Source organism: Manacus candei, unplaced genomic scaffold, assembly GCF_025592945.1.
Source record: "Manacus candei isolate 608988 ecotype Guabito, Panama unplaced genomic scaffold, ASM2559294v1 h1tg000008l, whole genome shotgun sequence".
In the NCBI taxonomy this organism is placed as follows: domain Eukaryota; kingdom Metazoa; phylum Chordata; class Aves; order Passeriformes; family Pipridae; genus Manacus; species Manacus candei.
Window position 1 is genome coordinate 18,783,818 of NW_026138056.1, and position 12,450 is coordinate 18,796,267.

Consider the following 12,450-nt stretch of genomic DNA (forward strand, 5'->3'; position numbering starts at 1 on the left):
TTTCTGAAGTGTGATGCTTCCTTAAATAGCATTGAACATAAAGCCTCTGAAGCTAAGAAAAATGAAAATGCCTTTCCTACAAAAGAAAAAGAAGAAGAAGATGAAGAGGAAGAAGACAAAGAAGAAGAAGTTTGCTTTTGTACAATAAACAATGGAAACAGTAAAGATGAGAAAGACTTGTAATGAAGATCTTGGAATTTCTATAACATTAGATTAGTGAAAACATCTTCAGAAAAAAAAAATCACATAATAAACTGCTGAATGCCACACCCAATAAGACTCCCAATATGAATACCTAGATAAATATAAATCACAATTGTATATCATTGCTGAAATACAAATATTACTTAAAATTTTATGGGAACCAACATAAGAAGAAAAGCTGTTCTAAGACAACGATTTCTTGGTTAATAGACAGTTTTCCTCTGAAATATTACATGTTAAGAGATAGTTACATACTAATCATCTAATTTTAGAGAAATAACTACTGCTTGTTAGAACAGAGGACTGTGATTTGAAATACCTACCTGACTTTTAAGATAAGATTTCTATATTTCATGACATTTGAGAAGGAGTTTGAAAATTATCTTTCAGTAGAAATGCTTTCCCTGGAAGAAATCAACTGATATGTTTAATTTCAAATGAAAAGTAGGAAATACTATTCAAATGCTGTAACACAATAGCAAGTAGGAAACAGAAGTCGTGTTAATTTTACATAGATGTACATTATTAAATTGCTATTTGAGTTTTTAAGGGCCAACTGCAGAATAATTATGGGAGGAAAGAAATTTTTCAGTCTGTGTCTAGGATCATCCAGACACCAAATGAAATTTGCCTCTTTTACCCAGAGGGCACTAGAAAAGGGGTGTATTTAGGAACTGAGAAGAGAGACTGTTTGTCAATGGACTTCCTGGCTCCTCTTGCCATATTTCCTTCTGAGGCAGCACCACTTACTTAAAATTGTTCTAAATACATTACAAGTTTTAGTTGTGCATTCGTCTGTAACCTCTGTACTTTAAACACAGTCCATGTGTTTTTAGCTTTTGTTTTGTTTTGTTTGTAAATATGTTGTATTGTGAGAATCAGGGCATATGCAATATGTTCCAGGATCTTTCCGTCTGTTATTAGAATTATTTTGGATACCTGTTTACAGAATTTTTTTAACATTACATGTGCATCGTAAGCACTCATATATGGTTTACAATTTTCAGTAAATGACTTTAAATATAAAATTGGAAAATATTTAATGTATATTGTGATTAGGCAGAATGTTTCAGTTTTTCAGTTAGATTTTAATTCCTAATACTGCATGGTACCTTGCTTCAATGTCAATGAAGTCAGAGATGTACCTGAAGAAAAGTGTTACTTTTCAGCTAGACGATGAGAATTTGGCCATTCTGTACTCTTGGAGGCTGTGCCTAGAATAACTGGCACATACATGCTGTGATAAGCCGTGGGTCATGATCCTTTGATTATCCAGATTGGGGACCTAATAAAAGGCTGATGCAAATTCCTTTGGCCCAGAGGCTTTGACTGTCTCCATGTGGGACAGAAAGCACGTGGAGGAAAGAAGTTGGAATTGAAGCAAAAGGTGTTTGCAGTACAGGTAGGAAACCTAGAAGCATTCTTTTTAGGAGTTCTTTTTAGGAGTCCAATGGCCCATATATTTCCCCATAAATAACTGTTATGTTTCTGCTGTTTGAAGCAGTGTATTCCGTGTAATAAACTGATGTTGCAACACTAAAGCAAGATATATTGTCTAATACATTTCATACCAAATAGCTGTGTGTTATTTTGTATGCTGTCCTTGGTTCTGATGTTCTTCTGTTCATCTCCAATATTTTTTGCATCCTCCTGCTCCAAGTGAAGAATCTCAATGGTATTTTTCATCCTTTTACATGTTGATACAGAAATAAAATGTATGTTTGGAAAATGAAGCTCAAAATTACTGGAATCCAACTGAATGTCATATAGCATTCTGAGTACCAAGCTTCTATGCTGTAAATAATATCTAAATGTGTAGACAGACAAATTAACAGGTATGCCTCCATCACTCACAGTCTTTCTGATTCACAGCACCCTGTACTGCATTCACGGCACCTTAACTTTATCAGATCAAGGTTTAAGAACCTTTAATCAGATGCTTATTACTGAGTTACTGAGAGTTACTGAGCAAACTAAGCACTCAAAAGGTGAGATGTGAGGTACTCCCTGAGGTTACAATTACCAGACCACAGCAAGCAGTGAAAAGATTGTTATACTAACTGAGGGACTTTGTTCTGATTTCAGGATGCTAACTGGAAGACAAAATACAATGGTGACCTCGGAGCTGGAAAAAAGATTGACAGTGAGATGTACCATACTGTCATAGGGTTTATATATTCATTAATGGTTCAGGGAAGATCACAGAATCACAGAATTATTTAGGTTAGAAAAGACTGAGTCCAACTGTTAACCCAGCACTGCCAAGTCCACCACTAAACCATGTCCCCAAGTGCCACATCTACATGTCTTTTAAATGCCTCCAGGGATGGTGACTCAACCACTTCCCAGACAGTCTATTCCAATGCTTGACAACCCTTTTGGTGAAAAAATTTTTCCTAACATCCCATCTAAACATTCCCTGGTGCAACTTGAAGCCATTTTCTCTGGTCCTATTGCTGGTTACTTGGTAGAAGAGACTGACCTCCAGTGTGCTACAGCCTATACACCTGTGTATATATATTCTATATACAAAGATAAAGAATATCGAATGTCTGAGATATACACATAAAATAAAATTGCTTTCATTAGGTAAGATGGAGAAGGCTGAAGAGAGAATCTCACAATGTTGGTGACTAGAGCAACATACTGATTGACAGAGGGAAAAACACCGTGAGGAGTAACATGAGCTACTTTATATAGGATAGAAAACCATTCAGCAAACATTCAAGGGATTTATATATAGTATGCCATTCTTTGAGAAGAAATTCAGTTTTTGTCTTGCCATTGTTCAAAAAAAACCAGCCAACATAACATAGATCACAGTCCCAGGAAGTTTCAGTTAATCTAGTTTAGTGCCTTGCTAGGAAGAAATCATAGAATTAGGTTAGTAAATACATATAATTACAAAATCTCATCTTAAAACTTTTTCTCTATAGTAACTACAGGTTCCACTAGATGGATGTTCTAGAGCTTGAATCCTTTTTTTGATATCTGTCTTAACTGTTTTCTAGTTTCCATCCTGTAGGGTAAAACACACGCAGGTATTCTTGCCAAGAATTGCAAGGCAGTGGAATGAATAAAAAAAGGTTTATTTCAGACGCAAGGACTCTAGGGGAAAAAGGCAATGCCTCTCCTTCTCCAAGGCTTTTTGTATCTTCTCTCTCTCCTTCCCCACCCTCTCTAGCCCGAGGAGGCCTTGCACATGTCTGCAAACATGTTATCTCTGTGCATACCAGGGACAGAGAGAGCTTGCTCACAGCGTCTCCATGCAACTTTCTCTGAAATGCAGAAGGAAGAAAAAAAATATCTAACCCATTTGAGAAGGCATTTTACAGTCTTTCTGAGTGAAATTGAGTTCTAGTTTTCCACCACAAATTCTTCTGAAATTATACCTATCCCTATACATCCTCAGCCTAGTTAATTTGTGTATACATATCCCAAAGTCGTTATTGAAAGCCATACTTAGATATGCCTTTTCCTCCTTGATATCTGTCAACAAAATCAGACATTCTCTTAACTTTTTGTCCTACATAAATATTTTATCCATTTCCTCTAATCATCATGGTTGTAATTTCTGAAATGTATAAGACATATTTTTCTTACTTGGAAGGATGTCAGAGGAAAGGAAGACTTTAATTGTTTAATGTATCTCTATTAAACAAGGAACTTGTCTTTTATAGCCCTAGTGATATCAAATATCATTAGTTAATGATAGTTAATCACCATGTTAATCCGCAGTGAGAATTATGCGGAATATTTAATGCTATTTTCTTACCTTATGTCATGGATTGAACCCCAGCTGGCAACTCAGACCCACTCAGCCACTTGCTTACTTCCCCCCACCAGTGGGATGGGGGAGAGAACTGGAAGAGTAAAACTGAGAAAATTCGTGGGTTGAGTTAAAGACAGTTTAATAGGGAAAGCAAAAGTCACACACACAGGCAAAGCAAAACAAGGAATTAAATCATCACTTCCCATGGGCAGGCAGGTGTTCAGCAATCACCAGGAAAGGCAGGCTTCATCAGGCATAGCAGTGACTTGGGAAGACAAACACCACCACTCCAAACATCCCCCCTTCCTCTTTCTTCTCCTTCCAGCTCTATATGCTGAGTGTGATGCCATATGGTATGGAATAGCCATTTAGTCAGTTGGGGGTGGCTGTCCCAGCTGTGTTCCCTTGAAGCTCCTAGCCTCCTTGCTGGCAGGGCAGTATGAGAACAACAAAAAGCCTTAATGCTGTGCAAGTGCTGCTCAGCAATACCAAAACCATCCTGTATTATTAACCCTGTTTTCAGAAGAAATCCAAAACCTAGCCCCATACTAGCTACTATAAAGACATTTAAGTGTACCCCACCAAAAACCAGCATACCTTAATGAACTAAATTAATACAAGAGGTTAGGTACACCCACCTAGAGTAACTTAAATGTTTTATACTTATGTTTACCTATACGTATGCTTACTTATATTTTATACTTATGCTTATACTTATTTTTTCAGTTTAATGTGTTCAAACTACAACAATTCCTGTAATGATCAAGTTTAACTTCTTGATAAGAGTATCCCTCAGTGATACCATTTCCCTTAATTCCATGCCATTGATACACAGCTTCCACAGGGTGAATGGTTTGGGTTGGAAGGGGCCTTAAAGACCAACTAGTTCCAACCCCCAGGCCATAGGCAGGAATGCCTTTCATTAGACCAGGTTATTCAGAACTCCATCCAACCTGGTCTTAAACTCTTCCAGGGACAGGGCATCCACAGCTTCTCTGGGCAACCTGTTCTGGTGCCTCACCACCCTCATAGTGAACAATTTTTCCCTAATATATTTTCTAAACATACCCTCTTTCAGTATGAAGCCATTACCCCTTGTCCTGTCACTACATGCTCTTGTAAATATTCTTTCTCCATCTTGCTCGTAGGCTCCCTGCAGGTACTAAAGAGCCACAATTAGGTCACCTTGAAGCCTTCACTTTTCCAGGCTGAACAAACTTGATTCTATAAGCCTTTCCTCATGGGAGAGGTGCTCCATCCCTCTAATCAGCTTGCTGGCCCCCCTCTGGACTTACTCCAACAGGTCAAAGTCCTTCGTGTGCTGGTAAACTTCAGTGGATTCCAAACAAGTTGTTACATCTATGCAGCCAATCACACCTTTGCAGAGATACAGACCCTTTCTTGGAGGTCTTTTTTAGCAGAGCTAATTTGCTTTGAGACCCTAATGCTTGATGTGAGTAGTGTCAAGACTGTCATTACACAGCACTGCACTGAGAAGAGGTGATAGATCCTAAGTAAACAGAAAACCATATTCAATACAATTTAATAAAAAATTTCAAAACTGCGTTTGAAAAGTGATCTACATTCATGCAAATCTGACATAGTCATACAGGACACATGGAATAAAAGATGTGAATGCAACCTGACATTTCTTGACATGCCCAACGCAGCAAACAATATTTGCCTGGTGTAATTTCGTGAAACGCATATTTCTGTATTCATTGGCATGATATTATTTAGAATTTTGATTACTGAAATGCATTTTGTTTGAGAATCTTGAGTTTAAGTAATTCAGCGAGTCTTTTTTATCTTTTGGTAGCTAGGAAATGGAATGTGTCAGTCCTCACCAGTGATATGCCATCTGCAGGAACAAGCTCAAAGGTTTATATTACATTGTATGGGGATCAAGGCAGTTCGGGTCCTATTTTTCTTGATGGAGACAAGGGAAAATTATTTCAGAGAGGCAATGAAGACATCTTCACAGTAAGTAATATATATTCATTGTATTGCCCTCTTGCATTCTGCCAGATCATATGACATTTCAAAATCTATGTGATGAAAAGACAGCTTTTTGCGTGGTACACATATCTAGAAAAGTAAATGGGACTTAAATGTAGAGCTAAATTTAGTATCCTTTCTCACTCACTCATCCAAATCTGATTTGATCCAACATATTTATTATCTGTTTAAGAAGAACTACTGTTTAATTTACATAGTGCCCCAAAAAAATACCAAGAAATATAACACAACAGATAATTGTTTAGTTTACAAATTTGAAACAGGGCTACAATATTAAAAATTAAGTAAGGAGGTGAAGAATTATGATATGGAGCAAATTTTTAATTTTGTTAAATACCTGCTGCTTTCTTGAAGTAGTGCCAAATTTTATACCTGTAATAAATCTACTATCTGCAGCTGCTTCTGCCCCCAGTGCCACAAACAAATTCCTTCCTCATCAGTCTTGTGGCATAGTGATTTAAGTGATCCAGAATAGGTCCCTCATCACAATCTGCATAGCTTGAGTGTATATATGGAATTGTTAGAGATTGTCTCTGGGAGGTGTCCACTATAGGGCCATATGACAAACAATTGCTTCCATTATTAGTATCCAGCATAGCAAGTCCCCTCTCTGAGAAAAGGTGTTTAATGGCAGCATTGATTAAGAGCTCGCCTTTTCCACAATAGCCTCATGGATGTTTGGGATGCAGAAAATGCAATTCTTTGCCCTCTTCAGCCTGATGGAGTTTCTCAGAAGAAGCACTCCTGCTATAGTATGTCATTGTCCACCTGTGATATCAAAAAATCCCAGGTTGAAAGAAGTAGATAAAACAAGTAACCAGTTCTCTTGACATATAAAAAGACCCTCTTCACAACAGATATCGTTGGCTCTTTACTGTTGTAATTATTGCAATTAATTTTACCTCCAATGACTTTTAAATGCAAAATATGGAGGCAGTCACATTGTTTGGGATTTAGGATTCCCCTCTCAGGCAAATATGCATAGCACTGAACACAGTTAAAGAGAGCCTACTCTGAAATGTATAGAAAGAGAAAAGTCTCTCCGAGTGCACTGTATGCTAGATCTCAGCTGTGGTCTGTCCTCCCTGCTCTGTCTCTTTACTGTTTATAACACTGAGTTCAGGGAAGTTCATGATACAGGGAACTCAGTTCACACCCACTTATACACTGTCAATGAAAACACGAAAATGAGTTGTACAGAAAACAACAGAAGGACAGAAAATCAAGCCTACATTATAATGAAATAAATTATACAGTGAGGAGGGAAGACACTCATGGCATGCTTCCAGTTCCTTGAAGATAAGCTTTCTATTTCTACACTTAGGTTTATACTAGTAGTTTAATAACCTTCACACAAAGTTATTCCCTCAGCACCCTGCTATCTGCACTGGACACACTCATCCTGCCTGCCCTAGAGCTAATCTTTCAAATACAGCTTTTAAAGTTGGTTTAATTGAAATGATTTGTAAAACGAAACATCAAAGCTGAACACAATTGTTTCCAAATTGTAAGGTATACACTTCTGGAGGGGTAGGGAAAAACTCAGAGGTAGGTGGGTGGCAAAAATTATTTTGTAGAAGGTCAGTGGTATAAATGCTAAACTGAGCCAGGTTTTAGGGTCAAGACAGTTCTGCGTTTTAGTCATACAGAGTATATTCATCTCCCACTGAGGCTAATATTCGGAGGGGAACAGCTACAGCAGCATTCATTTAAATGGAATTGTCAGGCCAATGGGTTTTTTGAGGGTTGTCCTTTAGAAGGCTCAAGGTTCTAATGATTTTTTGAAGCAAAATAGTTTGGAAGCACTTGTTTAAATATCAGAGTATTTAATTCCTCCAAACAAAATTCTCAGAGTTACTAAGTGAATTTCTGTTGCACGTCTTTTCTGTTTGAAAAATGTTTTGTGTTTCATTAGTTGTACTTCTTTTACAGATTAATACTAGAAATATAGGACATCTCTACAAAATACGCATAGGACATACGAATGCAGGAAATTCCCCTGCCTGGCACTGTGAAAAGGTAAAAGCAGTGAGAAAGAAGTTTATCTTTCCAAAGGCAGTCACTAGGACAGTGGAGTCAAAATATGAGTAAGAAAAAATCCCTGGGATAAATATATTAGCATCATCAAATGCTTGCACCTTCATTTAAGGGATTATTTATGAAGGAGTGTTTTTGTGTGGAACTAAAGGCAGCTTATGATGATATGTATTGGTTGGCTGTTTACAATTTAGTGACAGCTGTACAGTACTTTTCTTTAAAAATGTGTGGCTGGGCAGCAAGGAATACTGCTTAAGTTAGCTGCAGTTTCTACAGTCTTTCTGTGCTACAGAGTGCCTAGAGTTTGTTGAAACCCAGAAAGTCATTGAATCCAGTCTGGCTAAGTCATCTCCAAACCCATGGCTGATGCTGGGTCCTTATGCACAGCATAAATACCTCAGAGCTACATTGCAAATGTTTCTAATTCTGTGTCTCTGAGGACAAAAAGACAATAACAGGTTCTTCTCTTTCCTTATGCAGAAATTATACCTTGATGCAGGTATAGCAAATATAATAAAGCAAAGAGAATCAGCTAGTTCTGTTTCAAGCCTCAACTGTGAAGCATAATATATGTTTTCGGTCTGGAAATTAAAGTAGGTAACTTTTATCCTTAGAGTCCATGATGTACTATGTATGCCAGTTCTGTGCTATGCATGCCTGAAACATATCCATCTTTAGGCCAAAAGTTTCTTATCTTTCAGTTAAGAGGCAGCAGTTTATAAAGAGCTTTAGAAACAGCTGGTAAACTCAATGTTAAAATTATATTTCAAGGTATATGTATATCTATGCAATGTAAAGTGTCCACTGGAGTAAAATATTCATTGATAGGTGCTCAAACTCTCTGGCTATTTGATGCTTGTTTTTATCTGCGACTGCATCTCAGAAAGAAGACTAAGATCTGGATGATGTTAACTGAAGGTAACATCAGGTTGTGAGTTCATACCTCTAGCCAGTGGCTGCCTATTCTGAAATATCATGTCACTGGTAGTATCCCTCTAAGAGCTTTCATGATAGAATTCTAGGGATTGTATCTCTTTCAATTCAGGTGAGGATTGCCTGATTAGAAAACATAGGTATTTGTTTTTCCTGAAAAAGTAGAATGATGTAGCCAGAATATCATTTAAGATACTGTTTTCTTCTGTTTCAAGCTATTTTTGTTTTCATAAATATGTGTGTGGAAGCAGTAAAAGGGTGAAAAATACCTCATAGCTTTGTCACATGAGACAATGGGACAGGTTACCTGCAATTTCTACAGTGCATCTGAGTTAAGAAGCTAGAAAAGAACAATGGATTTTCTCTTATGGAAAAGGCTCATTTGTATACATAATCTTCATATTAGAAGTTTTCGTTATTGTAAAATCTGACTCAACAAATAAACCTTTGCAGGTTTGTTGTATGTCACCATCTGTTAATAGAGGTGTGCTGCCTGCTTTGTATAAGACGGACATTTAAACTTGGAAACTGAGGAAGTATGAAAAAACAAAAGGAAAATGAAAAATGAGAACTTATTATTCTCCCTCTTTCCACCTGGGGTATATTAAATGAAATGAACAATAAAATTAAAAATAAAAAAAAAATCAACACTTCACTGTGTTCCATTAGTTATTAGCTTATAAATTTTAGTTGTCTCCTTATGGAATCTCAGTCAATCAGGCACAGTTTTTAGGGCATGATTCATCAGCCAGATCATTCCCTCTTTACAACTTTGGGCAGAAGGTCAAAGAAAAGAAGTGCATTCAGCTGAACAGACCATACAGGTAATCTGTAGCAGGTGTAGCAGAGAGCCAAAGGAGTACAGCCATTGATTTCTACACTTCATAGAATAGAAACAACCTACAGACATTTAACATCATTGTTCCTCGGGAAATCTACTTTTTTTTTTTTTTTTTCAGGAAGAACTGCAATTAAAAGAGAGTGATCTGCAACTGCAGAGCTTTTCTGGTAGTTAGACGCACTAGACCTCCCTCAGTGTTCTGCAGTTTCTATGTCTGTTACTGTATTGAGATGATATCAGGCCAGAAAACGTCCACGAAGGTGCTGCTTTGCTAATCTAAAATCCCTTTTCAAGTTTCATCAGTAGATGCTGGCAGGCCAAGATGTGTCAAGTTTTTCAGACAAGATGAATCTCTGCCTTAAAATTTTAATATTCAAGAAGCAAAAGAGAGAAAAATGTTTCCAGTGATTCTGGGTTTCTTCTGCTTACTTTGAAGTACAAAATAACCTCCTTCCCTCCTTCAGCTGGTATGCATATGGTCCTTTTGCTGCTGCATGCTAGAAGTTGGACATGAAAGAAAATTTTGTAGGGCACTGTGCAGGCCTCGACTGGTGTTGGGGCTAGCACTTTCATGGTTTGTTTATGTCACAAGCAGTGTTGAAGAATCAAAACCTGTTCCCTTAATTCCTGTTCTGATAAGAAAGTAAGAAATAGAGCTGCAAGCATTGCCAAAGTTCGAGAAGTTCCGTCTTTGGTAAGCCATGCCACCTAGTGCCAGCCCACGTGGATGTACCAGCTGGAACAACAGCTGTATTTTGTGGGAGTGAACCTGAGCTGATAAACCCTGCACAGAGTAACTTGAGTTACTCTGCCCTGTGCTTTCAAATCTTACTGAGTGAAAAGTCAGACTGATTTTTTATCATACACAGAGCTCTACCTGCACAGATTTCAACAGCATCCCACTCGTTTCTGTTCTGTACCATCTGGTGTCAGATCAGCAAGTTAAATTGGAATTTTTTGTGCTACTTAGGTGCAGCTGCTGAACCTTTCCTCAGGGGAGCAGTTTTCTTTCCCTGCACATCGATGGCTGGCCCAGGACCAGTCTGATGGGGAGATACCTGTGGAGCTTCCTGTTTTACAGCAGGGTCAGCCTATCCTTCCAGGTAAGCATAGTACCACATCAGCTAAGTCAGACTACAGACAGCTGTTGATAGAGGTGAGTTAATTGTTTTTCATCAGGCCCTCTATTACTTTCTGGCTGCTACAACACTTTTTCTGTGCTGTTTTCCTGTGGTTACTGGGCATACTCAGATAAAAAGTTAAGAAGCACTGGAAAGAAGATGGGAGAGTCTTTAATGCTTTGAATTTCACAGATTCCTCAAGAGGACTAATTCTTTGTGAGATTTTCAGCATGTGTGTTGGTTTAATACAAAGGCAATGGTAAAGACACCTCACATATATGTAACTACCATGAAGCCAGCACATATGAGTCAAATAGCAAACTCTATTTTCAATAATTGAGGATTATAGCTCCAGTATGACTATTGTAGCTGCTGTTTTAGTTTCTTTCTGGTAAGAAATTAAAAGTGTAAGTGTGCCATTGTGCTTTTTAATTTCTGGATGTGTAACAAAACTTTAAAAATATTTTGGAAGGCTATAAGTATTAAAATTTCCATTACTCACATGAAGACTGTATTGTAATTCTAAAAGTGAATGATGCCAAATGGTACAAAAATTATTGGGTGTTGCTGCCGTTACCCTCTTTTAATGTCTTTCTCTACTACGCCAATCTCTGTCACCATGCTGGATGTTATTGCTATAGGATCTCTATGCTTGAGCAATGGGAAGGGGGTGGAAAGTCTGTGCTTTTTCTTCCCTTCTCTCCAAATGGCATCGATCCTCTCTGGCCTAAGAAAATTACAAGGGCACAGCAAGATCAGTGTGCCCTAGGAGAGATATGGGTGAGGAAATAAGAATGCTGGGTCAGATTCCATCCTATATGGTCTGATGCTAGAGGGGGAAGAGCCGTAATACCACTGGTATTATTTGTGCTAGGATTATCACCAGAATAAGATCCACCTGGAACATACCTTCTCCTCTTCCCCCAAAAAATCATATCAGCTGCAGTAGACAAAATTAATGGGATGTGAGAAACTTCCATTCCAAGTTCTCTAGAAATTCCAGAACCCCTTTTCCAGAATGTTTAATGTTATAGCAATGATTGGTGGTATGCATATGGCCCTTTGTGTTTAACTTGTGAAACAGAAATTGTAACAGGTATTTCAGTGGTAGCAGCTGTTGTGGGTGCAGCTAGAGGAAGAGGATGTAAATAAATTCGAGGGGCAGAAGTCCAGAAAATGGCCCACAAACGTGGAGAAGCTTACCATGGTACAGTTACTCTTATAATAAAAAGGTGGGTGACCTGGAGTTGAATTTATGCCTCTCTGTGATGAATGAACTCTCAGATTAAGAACCCGACAAGAAGAGCAGAAAACACAGGTTTGTGTTTCATTAGTATGCTTTAAGAGAAACAAAATTGCAGGAGAGATTTCCTCCAATGATGTACTTAACATCTGCAAATGGCTCATGAAGCACTGTAGAGAGAGACCCACCCACATTAGCCACAATGACTTTTGATCTTGAATGGTCATGATCTTCATACCCTTGAGGGTATGAAAAGCCTCAGCCAGCCTGCTTCCTCACA

General features: G+C 38.0%; 1 protein-coding gene across 1 annotated transcript in view; it reads left to right on the forward strand.

The window, feature by feature from the left end:
* Positions 1-12,450, forward strand: part of RP1 (RP1 axonemal microtubule associated) — a 104,331-nt gene that overhangs the window by 13,413 nt on the left and 78,468 nt on the right. Inside the window, exons 5-7 of the mRNA XM_051771815.1 lie at positions 5,800-5,959; positions 7,928-8,014; positions 10,777-10,909. Of these exons, the coding sequence (XP_051627775.1) occupies positions 5,800-5,959; positions 7,928-8,014; positions 10,777-10,909 (380 nt within the window). The remainder of the gene's footprint in view (positions 1-5,799; positions 5,960-7,927; positions 8,015-10,776; positions 10,910-12,450) is intronic.